Consider the following 26,535-nt stretch of genomic DNA (forward strand, 5'->3'; position numbering starts at 1 on the left):
GTGTCTTCTGGGCTTTGTAAATGCGGGATGGCGCAAACCCAAGCGCTGATCAGAATCCCCCAGCGTTGGTCAGCGGCTGTCGAAACCAACACCGTGTGCTTTGCCAAGGTCGATCTACACCGATTCTCCTAGTGCAAACCTTTTGTCTCCAGGTATTATCTTTTCCTTGAAGTCTTATAACTCTGAGATATTGATTGCACCGCCAAGTCGACCATATCTTACTAGAAATGGCGACCAGTCCAGCAATCCGGGGACGCCTGACAAGAGTGTCTCGGTCAATTCGAACGGTTTTGCGCTCTCTTGGTACAAATAAAGAGTCACCAGAAAACATCCAACGAGCGCTCCTTCTTCTCTGCGAGATCCTCGACCTGCTATGTCGACTTCAAGACCAGTTGACTTGGGCAGAGGAGAAATGGGTTGTAGACCCATCCCGTCTACACAACCTCAATGAAATCCTACGTGCCTTCGAGTCAACTATCGAATCGATTGAAGTATATTTTCAGCCAGGCGGTATCAATGCGCGCTCGTTCAGAAAACGCCTGTTGGAGAACACTTTTGTGCCCAGGCTGGAACAATTCAAAATCATGTTGATTTTAGCCATGCAACCTCAATCAAAGTAAGAAACTACCGGTGTTGTATTGTTCGATCAAATACTAAATCAATAACTTCGGTCGCAGAGAGAAAATTCGTCTTGAGGAGAAGCTCCGAGCCAAACTTCGACAGTTCCAAGATATGGATTCTGGTAAGGAATATGTCCCTGACCCTGAAGAGCACAGACTGACTGAAGGCTTTCGAAGAATCCATCCGTGCGACCACCCCAAACTGTGACGATTACCACCAAGTTACGAGTCGATTTACCACAAAAGGCTTTATGAAGCTAGCAGACCTGTGCAATCGACGACAAAAAGGGACATGCGAATGGATATTTGATAATGAGTTCTACTTGAACTGGATTTTTGGCTGTTGTCGAGCACTCTATCTTGTTGCTCCAGGTATTTGTCCCTTGGTAAAAGAAAATTTATACCATGGCATGATACTGATAGAACTTTCACTCGAATAGCCGGTGCCGGCAAGACATTCTTATCGTGAGTCCGACATATAATACTAGTATTAAACAGGGCTGGTCTAACGTCCTTCGTACAGGTCGACTATTATTGACAATTTACAAAGAACGTTTACGTCTTCCGATGTGGCAGTCGTCTTCGTCTTCGGGCAGGATGAGGCAGATGACTTGTCCAGCCCACTCGGGTTTTTGGATAAAATGCTAGCACAGTTAGTTTATCGGAAACGAACACCATCTCATGCTACCGAAGCTCTATACAAATCGGAATCATTCCAACAAGGACGGGCTTCTGCAAAGGCATATCAAGATGCAATTCGTGCGGAGGTCAATCGTTTTGCGCGCGTTTTCTTCGTGGTCGACGGCATTGACTTGCAATCGGACAAAGAACGCATTTTAAACCGCCTTCACAAGCTACCTGAGCATGCTCAGCTTCTCGTTACCATGCGAGAGGCAAGATACGCTTCAAAGGACGAGCACTTATCTGTATTTGCCGCCCGCGAAGATCTTGAAACATACGTGAGAGCCCAAATCGACCAAGACGGAGACCTAAGCTCCCTTTTAAAAAGTTACCCACCAGAACTAAGAACAGCTGTGATTCAGCAAGTTGTTCAAAAGTCACACGGCCTGTGCGTGACCCTTTCCTCTTCTGTTCATTTGGATCTTACTAATGGCCTTTTTGGGACTTTAGGTTTCTACTGGCTCGGTTGCACATGGACTTGCTTGTCCGATGCAAAGATGGCAATCTACTACAAAAGGCTCTTCTACATCTCCCTGAAAGTCTCAACGATGCATATGGCGAGTCGATGACTCGGATCGTTAGTGAGAGTCCTTATATCAGCCGATGTCTATACTGGACTCTCTATGCCTGTCGCCCATTGACAGTTTCGGAATTAAACTTTGCTGCCAACTTTGAGCCCCTCAAAAAGACCAACTCCACAGACATCTCATCTCCCGAGCACGCGATGCTACACGAGGCCGCAGGTTTGTTAACTATTGACCATACGACTGGAACAGTTCGTCTTGTTCATAAGACTGCCAAAGAATATCTCAGTGGACCAGCAGCTAGGGTCTTCTTCCCTACTGCCAAGAAGAATATTGCCGACACCTGTCTCACTATAATTACAACGGATGACATGGTAGATGAATGTTATGTCAACCAAGGTACAACACCTCGTAAGCCTCGCGGAGGCTTGCTCGATTATTCAGCGACATACTGGGGTCATCATGCTCGTGAAGTTGGAGATGATGAGCAGACCACCCAGGTTCTCATCCGTGCATTCCTGAACAAATTGTGCTGGAGGCGGCCGCCTATTGAGGTGATCACAACTCCAATCGGGGGTATTCCCAAGAACCTCGGGTTTGGATCTTACTTCACAGACTGGTCCGGGTTGCATTTCCTCGCTTATTTTGGTATCACCGGAAAAGCAAAGCGACTTATTGAACAAGGTGCCAATATAAATGACAGCGAGAATGACCTAGGGGTTACCCCTTTGCACTGTGCCGTTCACCAAGGCCACGAGGAAATGATTGAATTGCTTCTTGATCACAAAGCCAACTTCAACTTGACTTGTAAACAAGGAAACACTGTGTTACATGTGGCAGCAGATCAAGGTCATCGGAAAATTATAAGGACATTGCTGCATAGTCGAATGAACTCTCGAACAGCTAATGAGCAAGGTCTCACTGCTCTGCAACTTGCTATTGGAACCTGCCATGATGAAGCAACAGTTCCACTTCTGATTAAAAGTCGTTTCGATATGGATGTTCAAAATACAATCTCTGGCAATACTGCTCTTCATCTTGCAGTAGGGCTCAAAAGACCTCGTATTCTCCAATTTTTGCTTGAAAAGGGGGCTAGTACAACTATTCTCAACCGAGAAGGCATGACTGCACTTCAGTTGGCTTGCAAAATCGACAACTGCGAAGCAGTCTCGATGTTACTTGACCGAGGCACCAAACCGGAAAGCCGCTCTGCACAAGGAGAGACTGCATTACATATCGCTGCAGCGGAGAGCAACTGGATTGCATTTGACTTACTCATTACTGGTAGTGCTGATATCAACGCTTGGGGCTGTGGGGGTGAATCCTTGCTGCATAGGCAAGCCCGAATTGGTCGGTCAATTTCTATCGCTGCACATTTGTTGGAAAGGGGGGCCAACATTGAAGGCTGCAACTCCCAAGGATATACACCACTTCAGTGTGCCGCACTCGCAGGAAACAAAACAATGTTCCTTTTTTTGGTGGATGAGGGCGCCAATGTCGTGGCGCACACAGCCAAAGGAGAAAGTCTTCTCCACGTTGTTCCTCCATTGAACCAGGACTGCCTCGATATTCTTGGTGCTCTCTTAGAACTCAATTTCGATGTCAATGCAGTGACACCTGCTGGCTTAACTCCTCTACATCGTCTTGTTATTAGCCAGGCTGGATTTCCTGATACACCTTCGGATAAGACAATACCTTATATTTCCTTGCTACTTTCTCATGGAGCTGACATCGATGCACCGCTCTATTCAAAGAAGGGTGAGACAGCTCTTCATTTAGCTGTCATGTCCAAAATGCCCCAGGAATCTATAGTATCTTTCCTCGTACAAAGCGGCGCTTCGGTTGATGCCAGGACCACAGAGGGCAAAACCCCTCTGCACCTAGCTGCTGAACGTGGTCGCCACAATATTTTCAAAATATTATTGAGTGCTGGTGCCGATCCTTATGTTAAAGCATCAATTGGAACACCAAACAACGATAGTGAGGTGGATGAAGGTGAAACAGCCTTGGACCTTGCACAAAAGAACCCTGTTGGCCAACTTTGGTTTAACAACCTTGGTAAACTTGACAGTCCCTCCCCAGATATCGGACTCGGAAGTATTGCAACCACAATCGATGAAGTTGAAATCACTTCTGAAATTGACGAGATGGGTGGTTCGACTTTGATTGGAGATGAGGGCTCTGGTTGGGGGTCTAGAGCATCTACAACATCTATGGAAGTAACATCGATCCGTTCAAACTCTTTGCGTTAAGCTAAGATACCCTATTTTTCTTTTCTTTTTTTTATATTCGTCCTCTTTCGTTCATTTAGCCTCACTTCTCTTTATTCATCCTTTTCCATTGTCGTCCGGTTCGTGTTTATTTTTGACTACGCTTTTTGCGACCGGGTTTGGTGTACATAGGACGAGTTACATACTACATGCTCAAATGATTTAAACTATGACCATGGGGATATCTAGCTTCATATTGCCTTTCCCTGTCTGTATCTGTCGAAACTTTAGCCCATCATCCGTACAACCACATAAGCCCATCCATCGCCATACGCAGAAGTCCTAATCACCTCTTCAATGGGGGCAGACATAGGAAGTACTGCACCATGTAACACAGGCTTAGCAAGTACCGGAGTTCGTCGACTAGGAAATAGATTTGGAAGCAACGCATGTAAAACACCGCCCACAGTCTGCGGCTGCACACTCGGACTCGACCTGGGGCTAATGGATTGACTAGCTTGAACACTGGGTGTGGATACTGAGGGAGGAAATGGCGATTGTACGACCTTCAATGACGGGGAGTCTCCGTCTGGTGGTAAGGGCAGAAAAACACGAATGGGTACATTGCGAAACGGCTGCGATGGCGCTGGGAGAAGGATGCTGGATATGCGCTGAAAGGCTGGTAGGTCCACTGAGCGCAGAAAGCCAAGTTAGTATCGAGGTACAATTATCTGACATGAGTATCATCTTACCATCCTCAACAGCTTTCCATAGCCCCGACGAATCCTCTTTTGAAAGACTCATGATGCCTTTGGCGGTTCCATTGCGCAGGAAGTCTGCTTCTTTGACGCTGTTGATAAATGCGTCATTCATGACCATGCCATTTGCATCGAGGCGGACGAGGTCCTCAACAGGCCAGTCTCTGAAATGCACGGTCAGGCGCCATGGGACCGGTGATTCGTCCTCTTGTGAATCTGCACTGGGGGTGCTACCCCTGGTGGCAGGGTCTACGCCAGCGTAGAGGTCGAATAATAGGCCAATAGGGTAGTGCCATTTCAGAGGTACACCTTCGAAGGCAAACCAACCTTCGTGAGACTTAGAGTCGGGTTCGATCAACGAGGTCGAGAAGAATGCTCGAAGCTTGGGGAGCAGTGCTGGTAGATATGAGATGCGTGGGAACGATATCTGCCGAACACGGATTAATATACCCCACGTGTATTTTCTTTGGCAGGATTGATGCTCTTTACAAGATAAGGGTCGGTTTTATCATAAGTTCGGCTCTCTGATGGTGCGAGGACGATCTCTAGTGGTATCCGACCATCCCAAATGCTCCTCTGAATAGCCACGGGAGAAACGCGGGTCTCCATCACGGGCTGACTGGGCTCACGCACTACTCGCCTGTCAGTCAGAGGTCAAAATTCAAGGAATCCGCCCACGACGAACACTTATCAGGCCCAGTGTTGGTGTGGTGGTTTTACTGATCCACCAGTACGAAGTTCATTGATCAAATGATAAAAGGTTCTGTGGTGGTGAAGATGCTACCAAAATGTCATTCATGATCTGAATAAACTAGTCATCACATAAGTCATCACAGCCGATTCAACGACAATTTTAACACTTTATCGAAGAGTGTAGTTGACAACGCGAACGTTGTCGTTGCGGCGGCAGGTCGCACGTGATCAATCGTGGGGGTTTCCGATGTTCCAACGTGCAACTCCAAGACGTCAACAGTCAGACCCCTGTCACAGCGCCCACAACAATCCCTATCGAAATGCGGTATATCTAGTATACTGATTATATGCAATTTGATCGGTCGCATTCCATTTTCTTCTCGTAAACACTTGCTTTAAGGCCGGCATGTCCACGACGATCGTCACATTCAAGACTAGCTTCTCGATCACATCCTCCTAACATCGTCCACAATGTCCTTGATTAACGCTCCGACAATCCTCCGTTATATGCATCCAGAGCAGTTTATTTACCCACGGTCGGCGATCTCATAAGCCCATCGATTATTGGAGGCGGTGTATGGCCACTTGTCCATAACGTTCTCTTGGGTCCGAGGCATGGAAACGCTCGGTGTTGTCAACCAGGTGCACGCACTAGGTTTCTATAATGAGCATGATGACGCGCCTCATATGACAAGCATTGCTTCGGGGCAGCTAGAGTTCTCTGATGTACCCACATGGACATTTGACCATTGGTTATCGAGGGTGACATGTCGCCCTTGGGATCTACGAGGCTCTTCACCTTGACGATAATCAACGGATATCCAGACACTCCCAGTTTGGGCCATGGAATCTGGGGAAATCACATAAAAGGACGTGCGCAATTCCCAATCGTTGGACACTGCATCCAGACCAGCTGCCCTCCGTCCACGAGTCTATCTATGCGATGTCCGAAGTATCTTCGACGAGGTGCTTGAGTGGGCTGAAAAGCCTCCTGGTCAGTGATGTAGAGATGAACTTACCATATAATGTCGATATCGACGTAACCCGCCTTAAAGGTTCAGTTTGCCCCTGTAGCCGGTCACATTAGATGAGTAGAAGCTGTATACCACCAAATACCATACTTCCTTATGCTTTGTTAGCTATTTTTGACCAACAACGCGGAACAAATGAAATATAAGCCTGCCTCTAATATATTTGGAGAAATATATCTCCCGAGGTCCGTGCTATTTGTTACTATATCACGATGATCTATCCAGCGCCCTGCCAGGTCTGCCCTGGTGTGCTTCCAACTTGAAGCTTCAAGTTGGCATCTAAACAATCCGATCAGATTTACATACCAATCTATAGTGCTACAGCCCTCAATTCAGCTGGGTTAGCATATGAATTCATCATGTTATACATGCAAGACTGTGTTATCGTTATTTCCAAGTTCTAAGTGCACATCTGAACAAGAATTTGTCAACCGGGACCTCGGGAGGTACAGGTACAAAATATATATGGTACGTACTAAATTGTGTTAAAATATATACTATGAATCTAGCAGTACTACTAGTACATAGTACCTACTAACTACCTACCCAGGTGACCAGGTATTCAAGATCCATTACAGACGTGTTCCATCTCTTACAATAATATTTAATGCAAAGGCTTTCCATTGTCTATGGGTTGAACCACCTTGGTTGATTTGGGTATTGAACTATGTCGCAGATACCTAACATCTGCATTGTTGTATGCATACCTCCCCGAGGTCGGCGGGTCCCCTGTGGATCTCAGGTATAGATTAATTACAAATGAAAAATTAGAAAACAACCTCAGGAATTGACATCAGCCCAACGAAACCCATGGATCGTTTCTACCAGGTTGGTTGCTGAGTTATGGAACACTTGTGGATGGCTGCCAGTTCGGCATTCCGATCTCGGGAGTGGCTAGGGGACTAATAGCGTCTACCTTCAGCGGCCCGAGGATTCCATATAAGCTTACTCCGTGGTTAGAGGTGGGCTTTCCGCTTCACCGGCCGCAACATGCATCGCTTCGAGGTTTGAAGACGGATCAAAGATCCAGTCTGGCCAACAAAAAAGTCTGCAGTTCATCTGACCTTCTGCTTAGCCTAGCCCAGTCTCTTCACCGGTGACAACAGGAGAGGAGCTCGGCATTCTCGGGTCCACTTGGTGATCTGTGCGGTGTGCAAGTTCGAATCCCGCAAAGCCGAGAAGGAACGGAGAAAGAAAAATAATTCTGTGGTTGACCGGGCTGAGAAATATATGGATCTGGCTCTATATTTTTCCAGAGTTTCTACCCTTGGGCATCCCGGGGTGTTTAAGGTTCGAGGAAGTGGCCACTGCGATTTCAACGGCCCTATGACGATAAGATGAACGAAAGTATAAGCCGATCTCAAACGTATGCCGTCCGGAGACCACTTTTATGCCCCGTTGCCCTTTTACATATGTCCACAATGAATTCATTCTAGAGAAAAAGGTGGGATCGCTGTCCCCATCGAACCAATGACAGACGTGGAAATACGTTTCTCCAGTGAGAGGAATGATGTCACGTGATGCCCCATGCATAATAGGCTTTAGGCAATTTATCCGTTCTCCCGCACATCACTTCTACTTTGTTACTGCCCCTAGGTGCTACGTAGCCCCTGCTCGGCCATCCTCCGGGGGTTAAGGGTTCATCCCGAACACAGACCAACTTTCTCATGCACCCCAAACACCTTCCTCATTCTACCCCGTTGGTACTCCGGAGTACAGATTAGGGGACCTTTGATTACACATCTAGCGGGACAGAGTAGTCCCATATCTTCTGCCCAGGTGGTTCTTGCCTTTCCCCCCCCAAACCTTCATGCTCTCCACAATTTCCATTCCGCCTGATCCGGGGACAAAGGATATGCCCGCATGCATCATTACGCATAGTGTGGCGAAACATATTCGCTCGTGGATGTCCGCTCAACTCCACGCCCCTCCCCTCCCATCATGGAGAACGGCTAAACACAAGCAGGGCACAGAATGCGTAGATCTACCATCAAGGTTAAGAAAATTCAGTGTCTTACCAACAATTCCCACTCAAAACCAGTCCAAACTGGCATGTAGAACAGCAGGGCCAAGGCTGATTGACATAATACTTGCCTTAAATCATTTGAAACCATGGAAGTCGGGTTCCGGGTTAGATATATACTGGCAACGATTCGTTGGCCCCGGCTGAATGTTTCCTCCGGGGAAAACACTACCCCGGGGTCAGAGTTCCACCCCGTGGGAATTTAGCACGCCTGCAAGGTCTCTATGGAGTCGTAGCCTCAATTGTAATCCCCATACTGCCCCAGAGGATGGGGTTCTACGCGACATAGCTTGTGGGGATCCACGAGAGGATTTCCACACACCCACAACGCATCGGGGGGAACGAGACATTACTTAGGCTGCTTCCCGTCCCGTTTGTCTCTCTTCTCCTTCCTCTTCATCACTTAAAAATTTTTTCGCCCTTCCCACCACTCGAAAAAATTCCCTTAGCTGTTCAATTCAACAGCCATGGGTCTCCTCACACTTCACGAAGACAGGCCAACGCCGTCTTGCGTCTACAACTGGCGTGTCTACTGTCTCGCCTTAGTGGCGTCATGCGGTTCCAACATGATCGGTTATACTAGTGCCTTTATTGGTACTACTATCGATCTTGACTCCTTCCTGTCTGAGTTCGGCATCACGGAAGCCCAAGAAGATTTGATTAGTGAGAACATTGTCTCGCTCTTCATTGCTGGTGCCTTTTTTGGTGCTCTTCTCACATACGGCCTGAGCCACTGGATCGGTCGTAAATGGTGTCTTGCCATTGCTTCTGCTGTCTTCATCATTGGTGCTGCCCTCCAATGTGCTGCTTCTAGCAGCACTGGCTTAGGAATCTTATACGCTGGTCGTGTCTTGTGCGGTCTGGGTACTGGTGTCGCCTCCAACATTGTCCCCATCTATCTTTCGGAGCTGGCTCCCCCTGCTATTCGTGGCCGTCTTGTTGGTCTCTACGAACTTGGTTGGCAAATTGGTGGTATGCTGGGTTTCTGGATTAACGTGAGTCACTACCCCGGAAATCCCCCAAAGCTCCCTGCAAATTTTTTTTTTTAATATGACCAAAGTTGCTAACTATTATGCTTTCTATCTAGTATGGTGTTGAACAGCATATTGCGGAATCCAAAGAGCAATGGGTCATTCCTTTTGCCATCCAGCTTATTCCCTCTGGTATGCTGCTACTTGGTACTCTTTGGATGCGGGAATCCCCCCGCTGGCTTTTCCTCCACGACCAGCGTGCTCAGGCCATGAAAAATCTTTGCTGGATTCGTCAATTGACTGCTAGCGATATCTACATCACTGAGGAGGTGGCTGCTATTGATCAAGCTATCGAGGCCCAGAAGAATTCTGTTGGTCTTGGTTTCTGGCAGCCTTTCAAGGCTCTTCGCAGCCGTCCTCTCCTGTGCTACCGTCTCTTCCTGGGATGTATGCTCTTCTTCTGGCAGAATGGATCTGGTATTAACGCCATCAACTACTATTCTCCTACCATCTTCAAGAGTCTAGGTGTCCAAACTAACACTGTTGATATCATGACTGGTATTTTCGGTGTCGTGAAGGCTGTCATGACTATTATCTGGTTGCTCTTCCTTGTTGATCAATTCGGTCGCCGAAAGCTTCTACTTGTTGGTGCTGTCACTGGCTCCGTCTGTATGTGGATCATCGGTGCTTACGTCTACATCGTCGAGCCTACCAAGCACAACATCACTTCTCTCAACGGCAGCGGTATTGCTGCTATCTTTTTCTTCTACCTCTGGACTGCCGTCTACACTCCCACATGGAACGGTACCCCTTGGGTTATCAACTCGGTATGTTACCCGCCCTTCTGATTCTCTGCAAAACTTAATACTAATCTATTCGCCTACAGGAATTCTTCGACCCCAACTTCCGTTCCCTCGCCCAGGCCTGCACAACTGCCAGCAACTGGCTTTTCAACTTCCTCATCTCTCGTTTCACCGAGCAGATGTTCACTGCCATGGGATACGGAGTCTACATGTTCTTCGCTTCCCTCTCCTTCCTCGCCTTCTTCTTCGCCTTCTTCCTCATCCCCGAGACCAGTGGTATCCCTCTGGAGAAGGTCGACCGCCTGTTCCAGTGCAAGCCTGTCTGGCGCGCCAACAAGCAGCTCAAGGCTATCCTGGCCGAAGAAGAAGAGCAATTCCGCTTCGATATTAAGGACCAGGCTGTTCACCAAGAGAACCGTGACGAGTCTGATGGCCCTGCCCAGGTCTAAGGATCTGGTTTCTTGATTTTTTTGATTCCCATTATAAACTTCTGTATAAATACATTAGAACCGTACATAGATTTGACGCGATTTTTGGTTACGACTAAGCTTGACATGAGTCAACGCCGAATGAACATATGCATAGAACCCTCTAGCATTGATTTTTTGATTTCAAATTCTTTCTTCTTCCATCAATATCTATAATGTACTTGGTGATCTCGTATTCTATGGAAGATCTTTAAGCTAATTTACACATACGGTGGTGATGCTTGTAATCGAACGCTAACGAAATCCCCACGAACTGAGTGATAGTGGCAAGTACGACCAAAACATGAAATATCTGGTGAGATGAACCAAAAATGTCGAACTTTCCAGGATTTAGAGATTCCGGTACTCGCATCTTGCGATAAGTTAGCATCTTAAGTCCCTGGAGCAGACAAACAAACAAACAAACCGTATAGATAGCAGCACCAATAATTAAAATCAAGCCTTCAACCAAGTAGAATGTCATACCGAATTGCCTCATCTGCATAAAGCCGAAGACTCTAACCCCATGGACCAGGGGCGCAATACCTGAAAGCCCTGTAGCTATGAACGCCCCAACACGAAAGGTACGCCATCTATGCCCCTGAAATTTTGGGTTCACTAGAATCATGACTGATATCAGACTAAGGATAGAAATCTAAAGAACATCGCAACTCAGTACATATAGATGTTGACAAGCTTCATACATTAAGCCAGTCTCGTTAATGCCGGGACACTTACCATGCCCCAATAGACCAGTTTCAAATCCGGTTCACAATAGAATATCATGTGGATACCTGAAATGAAATCACCCAGTGTCAAGACGATGATTCCGATAAAGTCGAGCTGAAGCCATCTATTGCACGCATCATGGGAGTGATTCGCCAGTGTATGATACATTGCTGACAGGCCCAGACACGTGGATGCTGTCAACAAGAAGAATGCAAAGATGATCTGATCGCTCATCATTGTGTTTGGATACCACATTTGGAGATATTGGTAGAGACACCATTGGGCTATCAGAAACGCTATTGCTGGAATAAGATGAGAGTAGATGTGGACTGATTCATTGTGGAGATAAAGTAAGCTAGCGAAGCATTTGCGAACGGAGTTTGAGACAGGGCGATAGCCCGAGTGAATGAATGGATTATCTTGATACCATTCTGGAAGTTCATGATATGATAGTAGATCCTGATATTGTTGAAAGTGAAGTCTGTGCGGCACAGCTGGCTGGGTTGAAGATTCGACTGATTGGGGCGAGGCGTGTTTTCTCTGACGTGGTGATTTCTTCATGGTGGATTGACGATCGAGACGGAGTTATAAATGAGACTGCATTTGCTTCCATGTATTGATTTTAGACGAGGGGCTTCGTAGCATGTGTGTTCTGGGTGTGAAGTGGCGGTGGGGTGTTGCACATGTCGATCACCTCCGCGTCCCCCTTCTTTCATGCATTTCTTTTTTTTTTCATTTCCCATACAGAACGAAGACCAAGTAGCACCGACGGGCGAATCGAAGATAATGATAAGTTCTCTTTATTCGACCCGGACGAGGACCGGACTAAGCCACAATGGATGGAATCTTGGGTGACTGGCAGCCATAGCACTAATACGGGCCATAGCCGAATGGTACCACTGGCAGGACTCCATAGGTAGGGATCGAAATCTGAGACCAGTGGCAAAGATTGTCATGACTCTATGTAAGCGGGACTTTCAAAGTTGCTAACAAATTGAGTTGCACATTCCGTACGTCAATCTTTAGCCTAGCAGGTCTCTATGCCGCAAGGGAGGCACGGGAGAGCGATCCGACGCCCACTCACCCCTATGTAGACATTAACTGAATAAGTTAACATGCCATGTCAATCACCTTCACACGTGGGCTTCGATCTATAAGATTTTGAAAATCGAGGAAAGTTTTAAGCCCCAAGCTATACATCATACTACTTTGTATACGGCAAATTGGCATGGTTATCTCATAGTTGCCAAAGAAGTCTGATATACTTCATGGAACTGAAAAATGATAATTATTGACTTAAATGTAGAGGAAAATGTGGGACAAAGACTGAAACGCTTGATTTGTACTCTATCAGGGGGTATATGGTATGCACATGAAGATATCTTGTAAAGTATACAGGCAAAAGAGAATTTCGAAATGATCACAGAAAATAAAAGACTATTAAGAATTAGTATCTGTTGATTGAAAAAGCGAAAAACTTCCAGAACTTACCAACAAAGAGTTGCATCACCAGGGCAAGCATAGTCGGACAGGAAAATTGCGATGAAGCAGCACTCGTATCTGTAGGCTGAGCAGGCGCTGTGTATGAAGGCAAATGAGGGTTGCTGGTGCTGTTATCCAACGACTTTTCAAGCACACTTGTCATGGTATAGTTGAAGTTTTGGATCTTGTTCTCCTGAAACGCCACCTCGATCGCTGCCCACCAAACAGATGCCATTTGTTTATATCCAGCATCATCTGGATGGGTGGCATCAACCAGTTCGTCTGCCTTGATGAAAGTGCTCATCTCAGCCAAGACTAATCGGTCGCCATCCTCACGGCGTTTGGCAGCTAGCCTTCGATATTGCCCATTGATATTTTCGACTAATGTGGGCTGATCTTTGTTTGGCAAAAGCGTTGACAAAATGATAGTGGTTCCTGGGATTTGGTCGAATAGGAGATCAAGTAAAGAACTCATTTGACTTCCCACAGAGCGGATTTTATACTTTTGTAAGGCGTCATTTGTGCCAGCGCTATTGGCAGTTATTAGTTTTTTTGATATCACTGGTTCAGAAAAGGAAGGAGACGCACTTGATAAGGATTAAGTTAGGTTGTTTGGGAATAGTCAACTCGGCTTTTTTGGGTAGTTGATCTACCCTGTATCCAAAGTGACCTTCATTATACTGCGATCGAAGCCAAATGTGTTAGATAGTAATTTCTCACGAGAATTGCGGGTCACTGACGTTATCAATCATGGTGCCATTTCGCAAACTTCCTACCATCTCCACGTCCCACCCCTTATAGCGCAGTTGTTGTCGAATCCAATCTCGGTAGCCATTATGTTGTGTTGATCGATATCCGCTGGTTATGGATGCGCCCAATGGCATAATTCGGAGAGTGTATTGTTCCTCAACAGTTCGGGGTCCAAGGTGTAATGAACTGATGTCATTATTATTGATTGCGCTCGGCGGATTGGGGACAGGATCGGCGGGCAACGCTAATGCGGATGTAAATGACGCTAATAAGCCAACACAAAACAGAGAGGCGACCGAGTCGACCGATATTGACGGTCGCATTATGACTGCAGATATTGTAGATACTGGAGAGAAAACGAGGAGAAAATAAAAACAAGTCTTGGAAAATCAGGGACTTGGGATCCTCTTTAAAATCAGGGCACGCTGTTCTCCGGCCCCACCGGGCATCGTCCGGTTTAAAGGAGATTTTCATCTACAATAACTTGTTTGAGTCTAGTTTCCATCTGTAATATCAGGGGCTTAGCAAGGCTTGGCTTATAAATGGATTAGCCTTAGAGATGGTAGCATTAGGCTGTCGAATAGACATTGAGTTTGTTGGGGGCTGGTCGTTTCTAATTGGTGCTAATTGCTGTGCCGTGGCGTGATAACACACTAGCGAGCATCAGCGCTATATTCCCAGCCTTCCGAGATAACACTAGCGCTAGCCTAATTTGGCCTAATTTTGGCCAAAAATCTGGAACGTAGTCCATTCAGAGCCTCGATATTTGCTTTAAAAAGTGTAACCCAAGCCAGCAGGCAGTCTCGTGGCTATAACTCCGGAGTAACACCGCCAAAATTCGCTTGAAAGTTAATTAGCTTGAAGCCGTGCGAGGATTAATCGTGGAAACATAAGCATAAGGTTCAGGGCCCGACAAACTTTTCTAGGCTCCCGTTTTTGTTTACCTCTTTGACTTCAAGTTGGGGTACTTGCCCGCAGTAGAAAATGGACAAAAGAGAGGGTCTTTTTGCCCGGCCGTTGATCAAGTATCTATTTTTACCTTGAGCTACTCAATAACAGCAGCCTAATATAGATTTCGAGCACAGTTTTCAGGAAGAGCAAAACTTAATCTCTTTTTGTCTTTCAAGGTATGTATGTCACAATCGTTTCTTGCAGCTATCTAGGAAGTGTGCGAACATCTTAGCTTTGGAATGAAACGGGATAAATTCTAAGGCTTTAGCCCTGAACACCAAAAAGAATACGGTCTCAACAAATGAATTGCATTCTTCTATACACGTGGGGATATCTCTTGCCTTTGCGTAAATAAGCCTCACTTGGAATTAAGCCCCGCTGCAGACCATGTGGGCCCAAGGACCCACGATCGATATTGAAATGACCCAACGCCTGGAAAAATATCTAGACTCTTGAGCATGTGTAGCCTACCACTTGAACAGCTTCGTTCTTACCTTCAATTAGCTCATTTTGAATGTTTTAATATCAAAAACTCACCAACACAGATATCCGTACATTTGAGGCAATCTCCTATGGAAATAAGCGGCTCTCAACTGGATATAGTTCATAAAGGCTCATGCGGTATAGTATATCATAAAATCCAAAACGAAAATCCACAAATGCTTCAAAACAACTCCAGCAAATAGTTATGCACATAAGACGAACCCCAAGAGGATAATGAATCCCCAAAACCAAAATAATATACCCCAAGCCTTTATTTGAACTCCTAGTCGGTCTTTCAGGTGTATCTATCGGTAGGGAGGTGCCTGGCCCGGGGGAGGACCTGCAGGTGGAGGGCCTGGACGAGGTGCCGTGGGGTATTGGCCACCCATGGCAGGATTTTGAGGCCCATTTGAAGGTCGAGGCCCATTGGCAGGGTTGCGACCGTAAGAATTGTCCTCGTCCTTGTCCTTGTTGAACAGGAATCCGAGAGCTCCAAGCAAGCACATTGTGTTGATGATAAAAGAATGCTGAATGGGAAACAGGAAAGGTGTTCGAGGGAGGATTGTCAAGCTGATAATAGACAAGTAAGCACATGAAACTCCAGTGGGAAAAAATGTAGATTTCATCATCGATATCGGCACATATCTTGAGAATCCAGAACATACAACAGCAAGAATCACATCAGAACCGAAATACTTACCAGATGGTTCAATCAACAAACTGAGTATTAAGTGCAAAATAGGCTACCACTTCGGAGCGATGCAGGATCTGAGATTCAAGTTGTAAATATATAGAATGAAAAGAGAAATTGATTTATTTAGATCAGGAGCATTTGCGTTCTTTCGCATCCTATTTAACTGTCGCTGTTGCGTTGGGTCCTTCGGGCGGAAATAAGCGGAAAACCACATACGGCCGATCAACTTTACTACTGACACTACCAGCCGATATACATTTTTCGGTGATCATTTCCTTATTCGAAATGCGTTCAAGTCAGTAATTCATTGTGGACTGTGCGTGGGGTACATTCATAATAATAACTACCAATGACAGGTTATTTCCCATCAATTTGCTATCGAAGAAGCTCATGAGGCCTGGAAACCTTATGCACACAGCCTGATCGATTTCCCATATGATTGGATCGTCGCAACTTTCTTACAGCCGCGCAACAATTACCTCATTTGTGTACTCGTTGCGAGGAGTCCAGATTACCAGTTTCATTCATGAGATTGTCTATTTGGAGCCCTTCAGCTACGAAATATGAACATTAAGTGCGGAATAGTGGTGTGCAATGCTTAGGGGTCAATGATCAATCGATGGGTGGGAAAAATCCTATCAAAAGCTAGTTCATGATTGGGAATCAAAACCGCTGATACCCTAGAGCTCTTCTTGATTTGCACGGGAGAAAAAGCTTAGCACAAATGTAAAAACAGCCAAGAATGGAACCAGATGAGATTTGTCTCCATACGCAGAAAAGAAAGACCAAATACGATAAAAATCTGCAATACGCTCAATTGATAATTCATTCACATTAAAATTATTCTGCTCTTTACACTTTGTAAAGCCACCTTTTCCTTCTTAAACGTGAAACTGCTAATTGCGCGCTTACACCATGTGGATTGCGCACTCGCCTTGAATGAGGATTGGGGGCTGAAATAGTGCCAAGACCACGAAAGGGGATACCAAATGGGGCTACGAATTCGTCGGCTGTACTTAGAGCAGAATTCACACGTTAAGTATACAATAGTCTGTTTTTCTTATTTATCAGCGTAAATGCTACAAAAAGATCATAAACGGGTGATAGCGCCTACTATTTGGACCTTACGGCCGATTGATTTGTTGCGGGGATAGATATGCCCCATACGGCCGTAAGCCGTGGAGTAGATCTATCAACAAAGCAGGAAGTCAGAGGAGGAGAAAAGTGTAGTAAAGCACGGCCAGAATCAACTAGTCTAACATTACTGACAAATAAGGTGTTTATTTAGTGTGTATTAAATAGTATGTGGACATAAATAATTCAAGTTCGCCCGATCCCTCGCGCAATTATCATGAAAACGTCAATCATGAAACATCATGATTCTGAGGTGGGAGCTTCGTGTCTTATACTAATCCCTTCTAAGGTTGACGGTTTCATTTGGCTTTATTGTCGATACTCAACACGCCCGTCGATATTCAATTCCCAATTTATGTTGTCTATGGATTCTCCATGCGATCGGACCAAATCTTGCATCTCATCAGTTACGGGGGATAGGGGATTGGATTAAGTTAGGTACCACGAAGAAGCAATGATCTCGGATTGACCAAACAATGCCTGTCTTATTGTCTACGATGAGACCATTCCGGAAGATGATATCAAGCCCGACTTCGCCAATAATGCGAAATCATCTTGGTAATTTTATCTCTGAAAAATTGTGAAAAGAATGTGGCTCAGGTAGGTCATATCTTGTTTCCTTCTTTTTGCACCGCGTAATGGATACTCTAGCTTCCACAGTCTTTGAAATCCACACCGAGAACTTGAAGTAAACCACAAGATTCAAGTAGGAAACTTGGAAATTGTGCATACATAGCTAGGTTGGTTGGTTGTCTTCGATATTATTGTGAGAAATGCATTGGAAAGTTGGGGATTTGTTTAGACATCGATATTGAAAGATGACATTATGCCCGCCAAATGCCAAATCCGAGATAGCTGATTTGATTAACGAAAATGAGATTATGGGTATTGATTGAATACAAAGCTGAAAAGCTCCGAGAAACCTCACAACATCCGATCGGCTCGGAGATAAGGGGAGATAGCCCCTTTTTGGCCAAATCAAGTAAGTCCGAGGGGATTCATCTTTAACCGGAAAATTCTATACATCCAGGAGGTTGAATTCCCCGTTCATGAAAACCCATAGGTACGATGAATACATTATTTAAAGGTGGATGATTCCTTTTTGAACTACTATTTTACAATTATGGTCTCAACCCAATAGCTTCCGGCCATTCAACTCTACAATCCATTGACTCTTTACACCAACACCACTTAGAAACCAATTCTATTCTCCCATCGGCAACAATGCCCCAATCCATTTATCAAGACATTGAAAAGGAATTCAATCAGCACCTCTCGCCAATACCACAAGGTGATGTCGTCTCTGCAGTCACTTCAAATACCCAAGAAGACGTGGCCCCAGCAGTACAAGGCCCGCCACCACCACCCAATGGAGGACTGATTGCATGGCTACAAGTTCTTGGTGGCTTTATGCTTTTCTTCAACACCTGGGGTATATTGAACGCATTTGGAGTTTACCAGACCTACTATGAGCAAGGCACTCTATTCAAAGAATCATCTTCAAATATCTCCTGGATCGGTGCCATCCAGGCTACCATGCTACTCATGGTTGGCTTCATCACTGGCCCAATCTATGACCGCGGTAACCTTCGATGGCTTTTGATCACTGGAAGCTTTTGCATTGTTTTCGGCCATATGATGCTCAGCCTCTGTAAAACTTTTGGTGAGGTGCTTTGCGCCCAGGGGTTTCTTGTGGGCATCGGTGCTGGCTGCCTATTCGTACCCTGTGTTTCGATCTTACCTACTTACTTTACCACCAAACTCGGAGCAGCCCTCGGAATTGCTGTCTCCGGTTCATCCGTTGGTGGTATAATATACCCAATTGTGCTTGACCGACTCATTGGACCCCTTGGTTTTGACTGGGCTACCCGTATCATTGGGTTCATTGCACTGGGCACACTCCTGATTCCTATAACAGTGATGCGCCAGCGTGTCACACCTCCGAAGGCTCGTAGCCTGATTGACTGGACTGCCCTCACCGACCCTTCTTACATGTTCTTTGTTTTCACGACATTGATCGCTTTTATGGGTCTCTTTGTGTTACTTTTCTACATTTCTTACTTTGCTGCGGCCGCCCGTATCACCGACTCAACAATGGCGATGTATATCGTCCCCATTCTGAACGCCGGTTCAGTATTTGGTCGAACTATTCCGAATGCCTTGGCTGATAAAGTCGGGCCTTTCAACCTTATCGCTCCTTGCTGCATTGCCGTCGGTGTACTCATGCTGTGCATGATTGCGGTAACCTCACAGGCTAGCTTAATTGCCATCGCCGTTCTGTCAGGATTCTTCAGTGGCGCACTCATTGGTTTGCCTCCCCTTTGTTTTGTTGCTCTTACTCAAGATAAGTCAATCATTGGTACTCGCATTGGCATGGGCTTCGGAATAATTGGCTTTGGTGTCCTATGTGGGGGACCTGCTGGAGGTGCTATTATTGCCAACTCAGCCGATTTCGACTGGACTGGGCTATGGGCATTTGGTGGCGCGACTGCCGTCTTCGCTGGTCTCATGTATAGCGCTCTGCGGGTCGCGAAATGGGGACTGAAGTTGCATATAAAGGCATGAGCTAAAATTGTTGTCCATGCAAAAGATTTCTTCGGGCTAGTCTTTAAAAGAAGTGATAATCTGGGAAGTGTAAATAATTCGTACAAAATACAGTTTTGATACTGCTCCAAAAATTGGAATCGCGCTTGAAAGTAGTAGTGGCGTATTCAAACCCGACTTTATTAGGTTGCTATCTTCACATGATCTCATGACGTATACAAGAATTAACGATCCTGAGTACTTCAAGAAACGTATAAACATGGGAACAGGAATTATTCTTTGAACGGAAAGCAGAACCGAAATCTATTCATGGGTATCAAATTAGGCCTGTGCCTCTCTTGCTTTGATCAGATCATTTCCCCCTCTCTGTAAAGATCCCACTGCCAATGCATATGCTTCTTCCTTTGCTTTGCACTGAGAAGTACCCCGTATAGCCTCCTTGTCCCATCCATGAGCACATCCTTCCATCCTGCGACACAAAGAGACCTTTCCATCTGCAGTAGAAATCTTCTTAGATAGATTCTCTGCCTCAACAGCAAAGGCACACTGGTCTGCAGTGATAAACAGAGTATTGTCTGGGAAGCTGCGAGGATCAGCAAACCCAGGCGAAAGGCGAGTATCATGGGGATCGACCTCCTGTGGGTTCAACAGCTTATGGCACGTATGAGAAAACTTGGGGAAAATTATCCTCATGATCCAATTAGAGTCATCGATCAGGGGCTTCTCAGGAGTTGTTAGAGCGAGATCGGTCGGACCGTAAATAGAAACCAGGGTGTTGAAGAGAGTCTGCCCTTCCTTTCCACCGAAGAGGTTTGACGAGGTCGCGACAGCAAGCGCGATATTAGCACCGGCGCTGAAGCCTGACAGTGAGATACAAGATGCATCGAAGCGTTGTGGCTGTGACTGAACCCATCTCACGACATCTTCAGCGTCGTTGAATGCTGCGGGGAATGGGTTCTCAGGGGCAAGTCGATACTGCACATCAATTACGATGTAATCAGTCTTATCGGCGACGAAACGGCAATATTCGTCGTCATTGCCGTAGGTAGGAAGGACGAAACCACTGCCGCAAAAATTTAGAAGGACAGGGCTAGGTCTTCCTTCAGTGGTTATTCCATAAACATTGGTCCTGATTGTTCGGTCGGAGTCGCGTGAGGGAACGAAAATGGTCTCATCTGGTTTTGGATGAATATGAAGTCTGGGTCGAACAAGGGCGCGAAGGAAAGTGGCGACGGACTTGTTGTAAATGTACTTCAATCCCATTATCTGGGTGGCACACGCGACATGAAGGTCGCCTTAAAAAAATGATGGTTATGCGAAGCCCCACAGGTAAAACCGGAATTTGGTTCTAGAACTGTGCAAGTGGTGAAAGTTAGACTAAAATTCCACCGCTCAATATCAAGGGGATGTTGCCTGGTTTTGGTCGCATGCCGATCACCCTTCATGGCCTACGTCATGGGTCGAAGGTTGGTAAATGACATGCCGTCCCCGCTAGGCATGCGATCAGCAGTGACCAGGTACTTGAAGGCCATATAATGTACATGATCTGTCGGTATCGTCTGCAAATGGGGTAGATTATGGGTTAATACTCACTGACAGTTGGGTGAAGGTAACTTAAAATACTTACTTCGATCTTGGTGGGGCTCTATCAGGCTGATTCAGGCATACAGTAAATGGCAGTATATTCCATCACAATCATCCCCCTAGATACTCAGAATACTCTGTTTACTGACAAGCACCGGTAATAAAAAAAACCAGAATCAATTTGAAGTCATTCAAAATAGCTAAATGCTCATTGAAGTCCGTCCAGTCATCTTTAAGGAGACGGAGAGCATCGAACCCCTCGCTACTACTAATCCCATCGATCATGAAGCAGAACAATTCTCGCGCCAGACGGTGCTGTCGGTGATACGCAAAGCGGGCGTAGACTGTCCCTGCCGCCTTATCAAATATCTGCTTCAGCTCCTCCTCTTCTGGCCTAGTAGGAAGCTTTTGTGAAAAATTCTCCACAGAATCCATGGCGCTTTTGCCTCCCCAAAGCCACGCTGGTGAGATACAGGACATCCATAACGGCGCAAAAAAAGCGTAATTCCAACCAGGGATGCCGCTGATGGCCGGTTCCTCTAGCCCTTCGGCCATAATGTACTCTGGAAACAAACCTAGATGACAGAGACAGTAGATTGTGTCCTCCCAGATGCCCCACGGGATCATCTCCTCGAAAATCTGCATGAAATCCTCCAGACACCATATTTGGACCTTGTCACACCGGTCACCTTTCTTCCGTCAGGCCTGCAGTTGATTGGGTAGAATGGCTGCAAATCGGTCCAGGGTGGATTTGGGGTTCTTTGTGGGCTTCCCATCTAGTATCTCATATGGGACTACTTGACTCTCATCGTCAATCTGCTTAACCATCACACGTTTCCCTTCAGGACACAACACTAGCCTGCCTGACCAGCCGCTGCGAACGGTATGCATCGTCGCCACGATCTCACCTAACTGCTGCGCTACCACACATTTCGAATCGTGGGGCAAATCGAAATAAAACTCGCTCAAGGGCTGCCCGTCCATTTTCTTCTCAATCACATACGGCCATCTCAGCGGGTTATTGTCCGTCGGATCAAAAGCCACGCCCTCTGGGCTTGGGATTTTCGGAACGGTGCGTAGAAGCATTAGTGGTGCAACACTAGATGTGTGATCTGGGCGCAACGATCCATTCCGCAGATCCATCCATGGGCACCCGAGAGAGCCTACCACCCCAGTGCACGGGACTCGCAGAACGTAATCATCGCGCTTGTGATCCTTGATCGAGATGATGCCAAAGTCGTGGTTGCAGCCTTCTACCTCCGAGGGCTCCACCCAGACGTTGTTATCCCCCAGTTTAACTGCGCAAAGCTGCCACACCAGAGGTTGCAGGATGTTGAATGACTTTTCGGGAAAAAAAGGATCTTCCAGTTCCTCTTCCAGTTCCTCCGGTTGCTCCTCCAATTGCTTTGACATGGCGACGTGTTGGTAGATCGTGACAGTCAAACACAGCAGAATTCTTCGACTGAGACCAGTCAGTCAGGGTATCGAGATGAGGATAAAGAAATCAGTAAGGTTCACTTACTAACACGACTACAACAAGAAAGATAAGGAGAGTAACCGTTCTTCCAAATCTTTTAAACGTCTGTGGCGTCTGGCATCAAAGCGTGAAGTTTTGTGACAGTCGATATCGAAGCGAAGCGGATGTCGAAGGGTAGATGGCTGTCGAAGTGATGTGGATGTCGAAGGGTAGTGTCAACAGTGAAGGGTGAAAGTCGAACTTGAAGTGAGGTGGGCATCGGCTTATTTACTCACTTCGCCCATTCCCCAACCTTCATCCCACTCATATTCTCAGGCATCATAATTACATACCCAAGGCCTCTTCATACCTCATAGCCTTCCTCTTTCTGTGTGTCATCTGCTATCTGATTCTGGGAGCTCTTAACATCCGGTGCTTTGACGTCATTATTGATGTAGCCTCACAGTTTGTATTATCTCTGCGCTTGGGCATGAAGGTATATAGTATTATAAAACTGCCATGACATCCCCTTTATTTCGTACTACCAATCTTGTGATTATGTCTTCAGTCGTTGAGGTCATTTAAAAATAAAGTAAGTCGAGCTTTACAGCTTTGTGAATCGTTAGGACACTGATTTAACCGAATGCAACCCCCAACTCAACTCGAGACAGTTCTTATGATAAAAGTTGATCTCTGAGCTGAAACTTTGCATGACCTACAGCCCTACAAAGGAATCCCTGGGCGAGTATGGTCGTCTACATCCCGAGATGTTCATAGAAGCATGTTTAATAGTACTGAAAGCAGCTTCAAGGGTATGCTTTGCACCACTGAGAACCAGATGGCAAATTTCCAGATATCTCAAAGGCTCAAGATAGCTCCTCAAATGTTGAACATAGCTCTGATCTTAAAAATGAGTCTTCTGGTATATTTCTCGGTTATATGGGACAGTCAGAGCCCCGGAAGCCGCACTCTCAATAGAGATCGTCCCAAACTTCCAATATAGACTCCATACCTTCTATCAGGAATATTTCGCCCTTAACTATAGTGATCTGCGTTTGATATAAACCCTAGCCTTGCGGAGGTAGGAAGATTGAAACATTCTCCGTTCCAGAGCCGAGATTGTCTCAATCTCTCCAGGGGTTCAGATTCTTGGGCCATTTCCATTTTATCAGTTCAGATTAGGATTCGAGTTCAGTCAGAAAATACCTACACGCATGAAAATAGACGGTGTAGCGGACACCGCTACTTCAACTATCGGCAATGATACTTCTGGGTATGCGTCGATGCTCTACACGACAGCAGCCTTTCTCAACGTAGCCAAGAAGGCTCGTCTATACAGTACATTGAAACAAGTTTCCCTCCCATCAAAATCGCCATTACATGCATTACATGCTAAATCTAAAGATATTCTGGACGAAACTCATGGGAATAGCTAGTGGGACTTCTGGGGAATAGGAGAAGTATCAAGGATTCCGAACTGTCGGCCTCGCTTCATTGGACGCCGGTCTGATTAATTCTATACTGTGAATTTGTCCTCGGAATTCAGAGGCTGGCTCGCTTGAAAGAAAAATCCCTCAATAGTATGTGTTGTAGATTGGGCACTCAGGAATGACTAGGACGGGCTGAGGGATTTGATCGGAATTAGTAACTAAGACCGATAACTTCATATTATTGTGACGAATGAAGACACCGACAAAGTTGTATTCTCACCAAAAAGCCACGTCCAGTCACCGAGCTACGGGGCAGGTAAGCCTTGCTAGCTATTTGAGTCTTTGTGCTTTTACCTGAGGATATCTGATATCACATTCCAACAATCGGAGACTTATGCCATTCACATTTCTCCGAGGAAGCATCCCATGACCTTATCACACTATGGACATTAAACTAAAATTAATTATGTTCGAGACCAAGTCAAAATTCCCAAGGGCTCTTGTCACCACCAAATGAAGGAAATCACGACTTGAAATTTTCTAGATTCTCTCATAATACTCTGCATAATTTCTTCAATGTTATAAGTTGCCTTAACTTACCAATCCGTTTCGAGACCAGGAGCTTAGTAGCACAGCCCCAAAAGGCAAGAGACTAGCACGAGCTACAGCTATGTTTAATTTCATTTGATATGTAGTATGTCAATCTCTTCCCAAATCAAGCTAATATTTTAGCTTATCAAGCACATGAACTTCATAACCCCTCACCCATCCCCGGCAATTCGGCGTACCTGCATGGGGGCTAGCCTCGCTGCCTGCAGGCCTGAAGTTGACAAGACCCACCTGGGCACACGACGGACGCCAAAAAACGAATGGCTGGAATGATCTAGCAAAAGAAAACATATTGGCAACACGAGGTTAGTGACCTAACTTGTGGTGAACTACATCAGGTAGCCAGTGTGTCATCCCTTGACTCGTATTACTAGAAACTAGTTTCTGGAATCAGTATCCGGATCTATGAGAGGGGGATCGGGCAGTCCGAACCTCATCGATATTACGATCCACGCTTTTTTTCCTACTTTCTTTTTTCTATCTCGCGATTTGGACCCGGTTGAATTTTCGTAAGCACCTACCATTCCAAATTTTTCGCAAGGAGTCGCTTAGTATGGCCGAATCGAGGTATCATGGCCTCGGACAACAGGGATGATTTATCCCTAGTCGTTGATAGAATTGAAGCTCGGAGGGATTGCCGTTTCAAGTGATGAGCATATCCTGAAACGGCGCTTCACAACCTTGTACAAGGCATACAGGCTGCATCGCATGGCACTGATGTGTGGAGACTAGCCCTAGGGTTTACACTATAGTAATCTACGTCTAGTTTTTTTTTAGTTTCGGGGAAAGATGCACTGGATCGGCGGCCTTGCATCAAAACGTTGCGAGGGCAACAGCTTGCAGCGGCTCGTCGGAATCTATGCCGATGTGCGTCGTTGGGTAGAGTTAAAATGATATTTTCGTTTCAGACTGGTGAAGTGTTGAGCAAACGATTCTGCCAAGGGATGATGGCGATCTTTGCTGTATTGATCGACGCCCTGTGAACTATTATTGACCAAACTATCCCTTGGAAGGATCCAATTCATTGTTCCGTGCAGCGTGATACAAAAAATAAAATCGAGCAATCAGATTTTTTCTCTCTTGAAAAAAAAAAAAAAAATATCCCCAGGGGCTCCTCCTCATTTGATCTGCACTAAACAGATTTTTTGTCTATCGCCTGATCACGGTGGAAATAGCGCGGGTTTAGGGCTGCCCGGGCGCTGTTAGCATGTCCCGACAATTTGGTATTGAGTAACCCACTGCAGTCAGCTTGAACCCGTGAACCACCAGGTCGGCTCTGGTGATCGGCTTGAGTACCCTGATTACTCTATAATGAGGGGGTAAGCAGGATCAACAGGTCCCATTCGCATACGAAAAGTAAATGAGCCACCTTGGGATCGCCGCCGGGCGCAGTTAGCTCACCCTATGGGGAGATAAGGTTGGTCGAGCTTGGACCAGGCGTGCCTTGCATGGTGGACCCGCAACGTCGTCAAACATTGCTCACTAAGGAACGGCTGGAATGTCCACTCTCCTGAGCGGAAAAAAAAGAAATAAAAAAACGGATGGGAAAAGCAACCCATTCATCTGAAACACCGGCTTCCATATGGCTTTTGTGGCTTTGCTCCCGCACTAGGCATGCTCAGGGCCACGACGCTCCGTGCACATCCTAACCAGTCTCATGCTGCATATTTGCGAGCAATTCACGCAGATCAAACGATCGAGTCGAACCCAACACAGTTCATTCGCTTACTATTTCTACTGGGAATGGAGGAAGTTCAATTTCTGGCCCCCATACTTGTCAGGCCTTCAATCATCATGTTATAGTCATCTTGGCATATGGACCTATGAAACCGGCGTATGATGCTCAGCCACTCGGCTACCTCCACTTGATTCATGTATTAGGTCTCGTAAACAAGTAGGTGCTTAAGC

At 46.0% G+C, this 26,535-nt stretch overlaps 11 protein-coding genes across 11 annotated transcripts; 3 read left to right on the forward strand and 8 right to left on the reverse strand.

The window, feature by feature from the left end:
- Positions 1–227: 227 nt before the first annotated feature.
- Positions 228–4,077, forward strand: N7478_003539 (NACHT and Ankyrin domain protein; the record flags this gene model as incomplete). The annotated part of the gene is made up of 6 exons (XM_056919753.1): positions 228–616; positions 678–742; positions 798–992; positions 1,061–1,085; positions 1,144–1,689; positions 1,752–4,077. 6 exons carry the CDS (start codon positions 228–230, stop codon positions 4,075–4,077), a joined length of 3,546 nt encoding a protein of 1,181 aa, XP_056782911.1.
- A 245-nt stretch (positions 4,078–4,322) lies between these two features.
- Positions 4,323–5,402, reverse strand: N7478_003540 (autophagy protein 5; the record flags this gene model as incomplete). The annotated part of the gene is made up of 3 exons (XM_056919754.1): positions 4,323–4,726; positions 4,788–5,220; positions 5,283–5,402. 3 exons carry the CDS (start codon positions 5,400–5,402, stop codon positions 4,323–4,325), a joined length of 957 nt encoding a protein of 318 aa, XP_056782912.1.
- A 3,605-nt stretch (positions 5,403–9,007) lies between these two features.
- Positions 9,008–10,763, forward strand: N7478_003541 (sugar porter family MFS transporter; the record flags this gene model as incomplete). Its single annotated transcript, XM_056919755.1, has 3 exons — positions 9,008–9,535; positions 9,628–10,338; positions 10,398–10,763. 3 exons carry the CDS (start codon positions 9,008–9,010, stop codon positions 10,761–10,763), a joined length of 1,605 nt encoding a protein of 534 aa, XP_056782913.1.
- A 250-nt stretch (positions 10,764–11,013) lies between these two features.
- N7478_003542 (hemolysin III family protein) lies at positions 11,014–12,071 on the reverse strand (the record flags this gene model as incomplete). Its single annotated transcript, XM_056919756.1, has 2 exons — positions 11,014–11,436; positions 11,520–12,071. Coding segments are annotated over 2 exons (975 nt in total), but the record flags the coding sequence as incomplete, so codon positions are not given.
- An 859-nt stretch (positions 12,072–12,930) lies between these two features.
- N7478_003543 (putative esterase) lies at positions 12,931–14,065 on the reverse strand (the record flags this gene model as incomplete). The annotated part of the gene is made up of 4 exons (XM_056919757.1): positions 12,931–12,947; positions 13,002–13,522; positions 13,581–13,672; positions 13,733–14,065. 4 exons carry the CDS (start codon positions 14,063–14,065, stop codon positions 12,931–12,933), a joined length of 963 nt encoding a protein of 320 aa, XP_056782915.1.
- A 1,416-nt stretch (positions 14,066–15,481) lies between these two features.
- N7478_003544 (uncharacterized protein) lies at positions 15,482–15,682 on the reverse strand (the record flags this gene model as incomplete). The annotated part of the gene is made up of 1 exon (XM_056919758.1): positions 15,482–15,682. One exon carries the CDS (start codon positions 15,680–15,682, stop codon positions 15,482–15,484), a length of 201 nt encoding a protein of 66 aa, XP_056782916.1.
- Positions 15,683–18,228: 2,546 nt separating this feature from the next.
- Positions 18,229–19,569, forward strand: N7478_003545 (uncharacterized protein; the record flags this gene model as incomplete). The annotated part of the gene is made up of 1 exon (XM_056919759.1): positions 18,229–19,569. The coding sequence occupies one exon, from the start codon at positions 18,229–18,231 to the stop codon at positions 19,567–19,569; it is 1,341 nt and encodes a 446-aa protein (XP_056782917.1).
- A 300-nt stretch (positions 19,570–19,869) lies between these two features.
- On the reverse strand, positions 19,870–20,811 carry N7478_003546 (uncharacterized protein; the record flags this gene model as incomplete). The annotated part of the gene is made up of 1 exon (XM_056919760.1): positions 19,870–20,811. The coding sequence occupies one exon, from the start codon at positions 20,809–20,811 to the stop codon at positions 19,870–19,872; it is 942 nt and encodes a 313-aa protein (XP_056782918.1).
- A 462-nt stretch (positions 20,812–21,273) lies between these two features.
- Positions 21,274–21,687, reverse strand: N7478_003547 (uncharacterized protein; the record flags this gene model as incomplete). The annotated part of the gene is made up of 1 exon (XM_056919761.1): positions 21,274–21,687. One exon carries the CDS (start codon positions 21,685–21,687, stop codon positions 21,274–21,276), a length of 414 nt encoding a protein of 137 aa, XP_056782919.1.
- Positions 21,688–21,831: 144 nt separating this feature from the next.
- N7478_003548 (uncharacterized protein) lies at positions 21,832–22,545 on the reverse strand (the record flags this gene model as incomplete). Its single annotated transcript, XM_056919762.1, has 1 exon — positions 21,832–22,545. The coding sequence occupies one exon, from the start codon at positions 22,543–22,545 to the stop codon at positions 21,832–21,834; it is 714 nt and encodes a 237-aa protein (XP_056782920.1).
- A 3,214-nt stretch (positions 22,546–25,759) lies between these two features.
- N7478_003549 (uncharacterized protein) lies at positions 25,760–26,103 on the reverse strand (the record flags this gene model as incomplete). The annotated part of the gene is made up of 2 exons (XM_056919763.1): positions 25,760–25,933; positions 26,029–26,103. 2 exons carry the CDS (start codon positions 26,101–26,103, stop codon positions 25,760–25,762), a joined length of 249 nt encoding a protein of 82 aa, XP_056782921.1.
- Between the last annotated feature and the right edge of the window lie 432 nt (positions 26,104–26,535).

Source organism: Penicillium angulare (assembly GCF_028827245.1).
Source record: "Penicillium angulare strain IBT 27051 chromosome Unknown utg000003l_segment0_segment0, whole genome shotgun sequence".
In the NCBI taxonomy this organism is placed as follows: domain Eukaryota; kingdom Fungi; phylum Ascomycota; class Eurotiomycetes; order Eurotiales; family Aspergillaceae; genus Penicillium; species Penicillium angulare.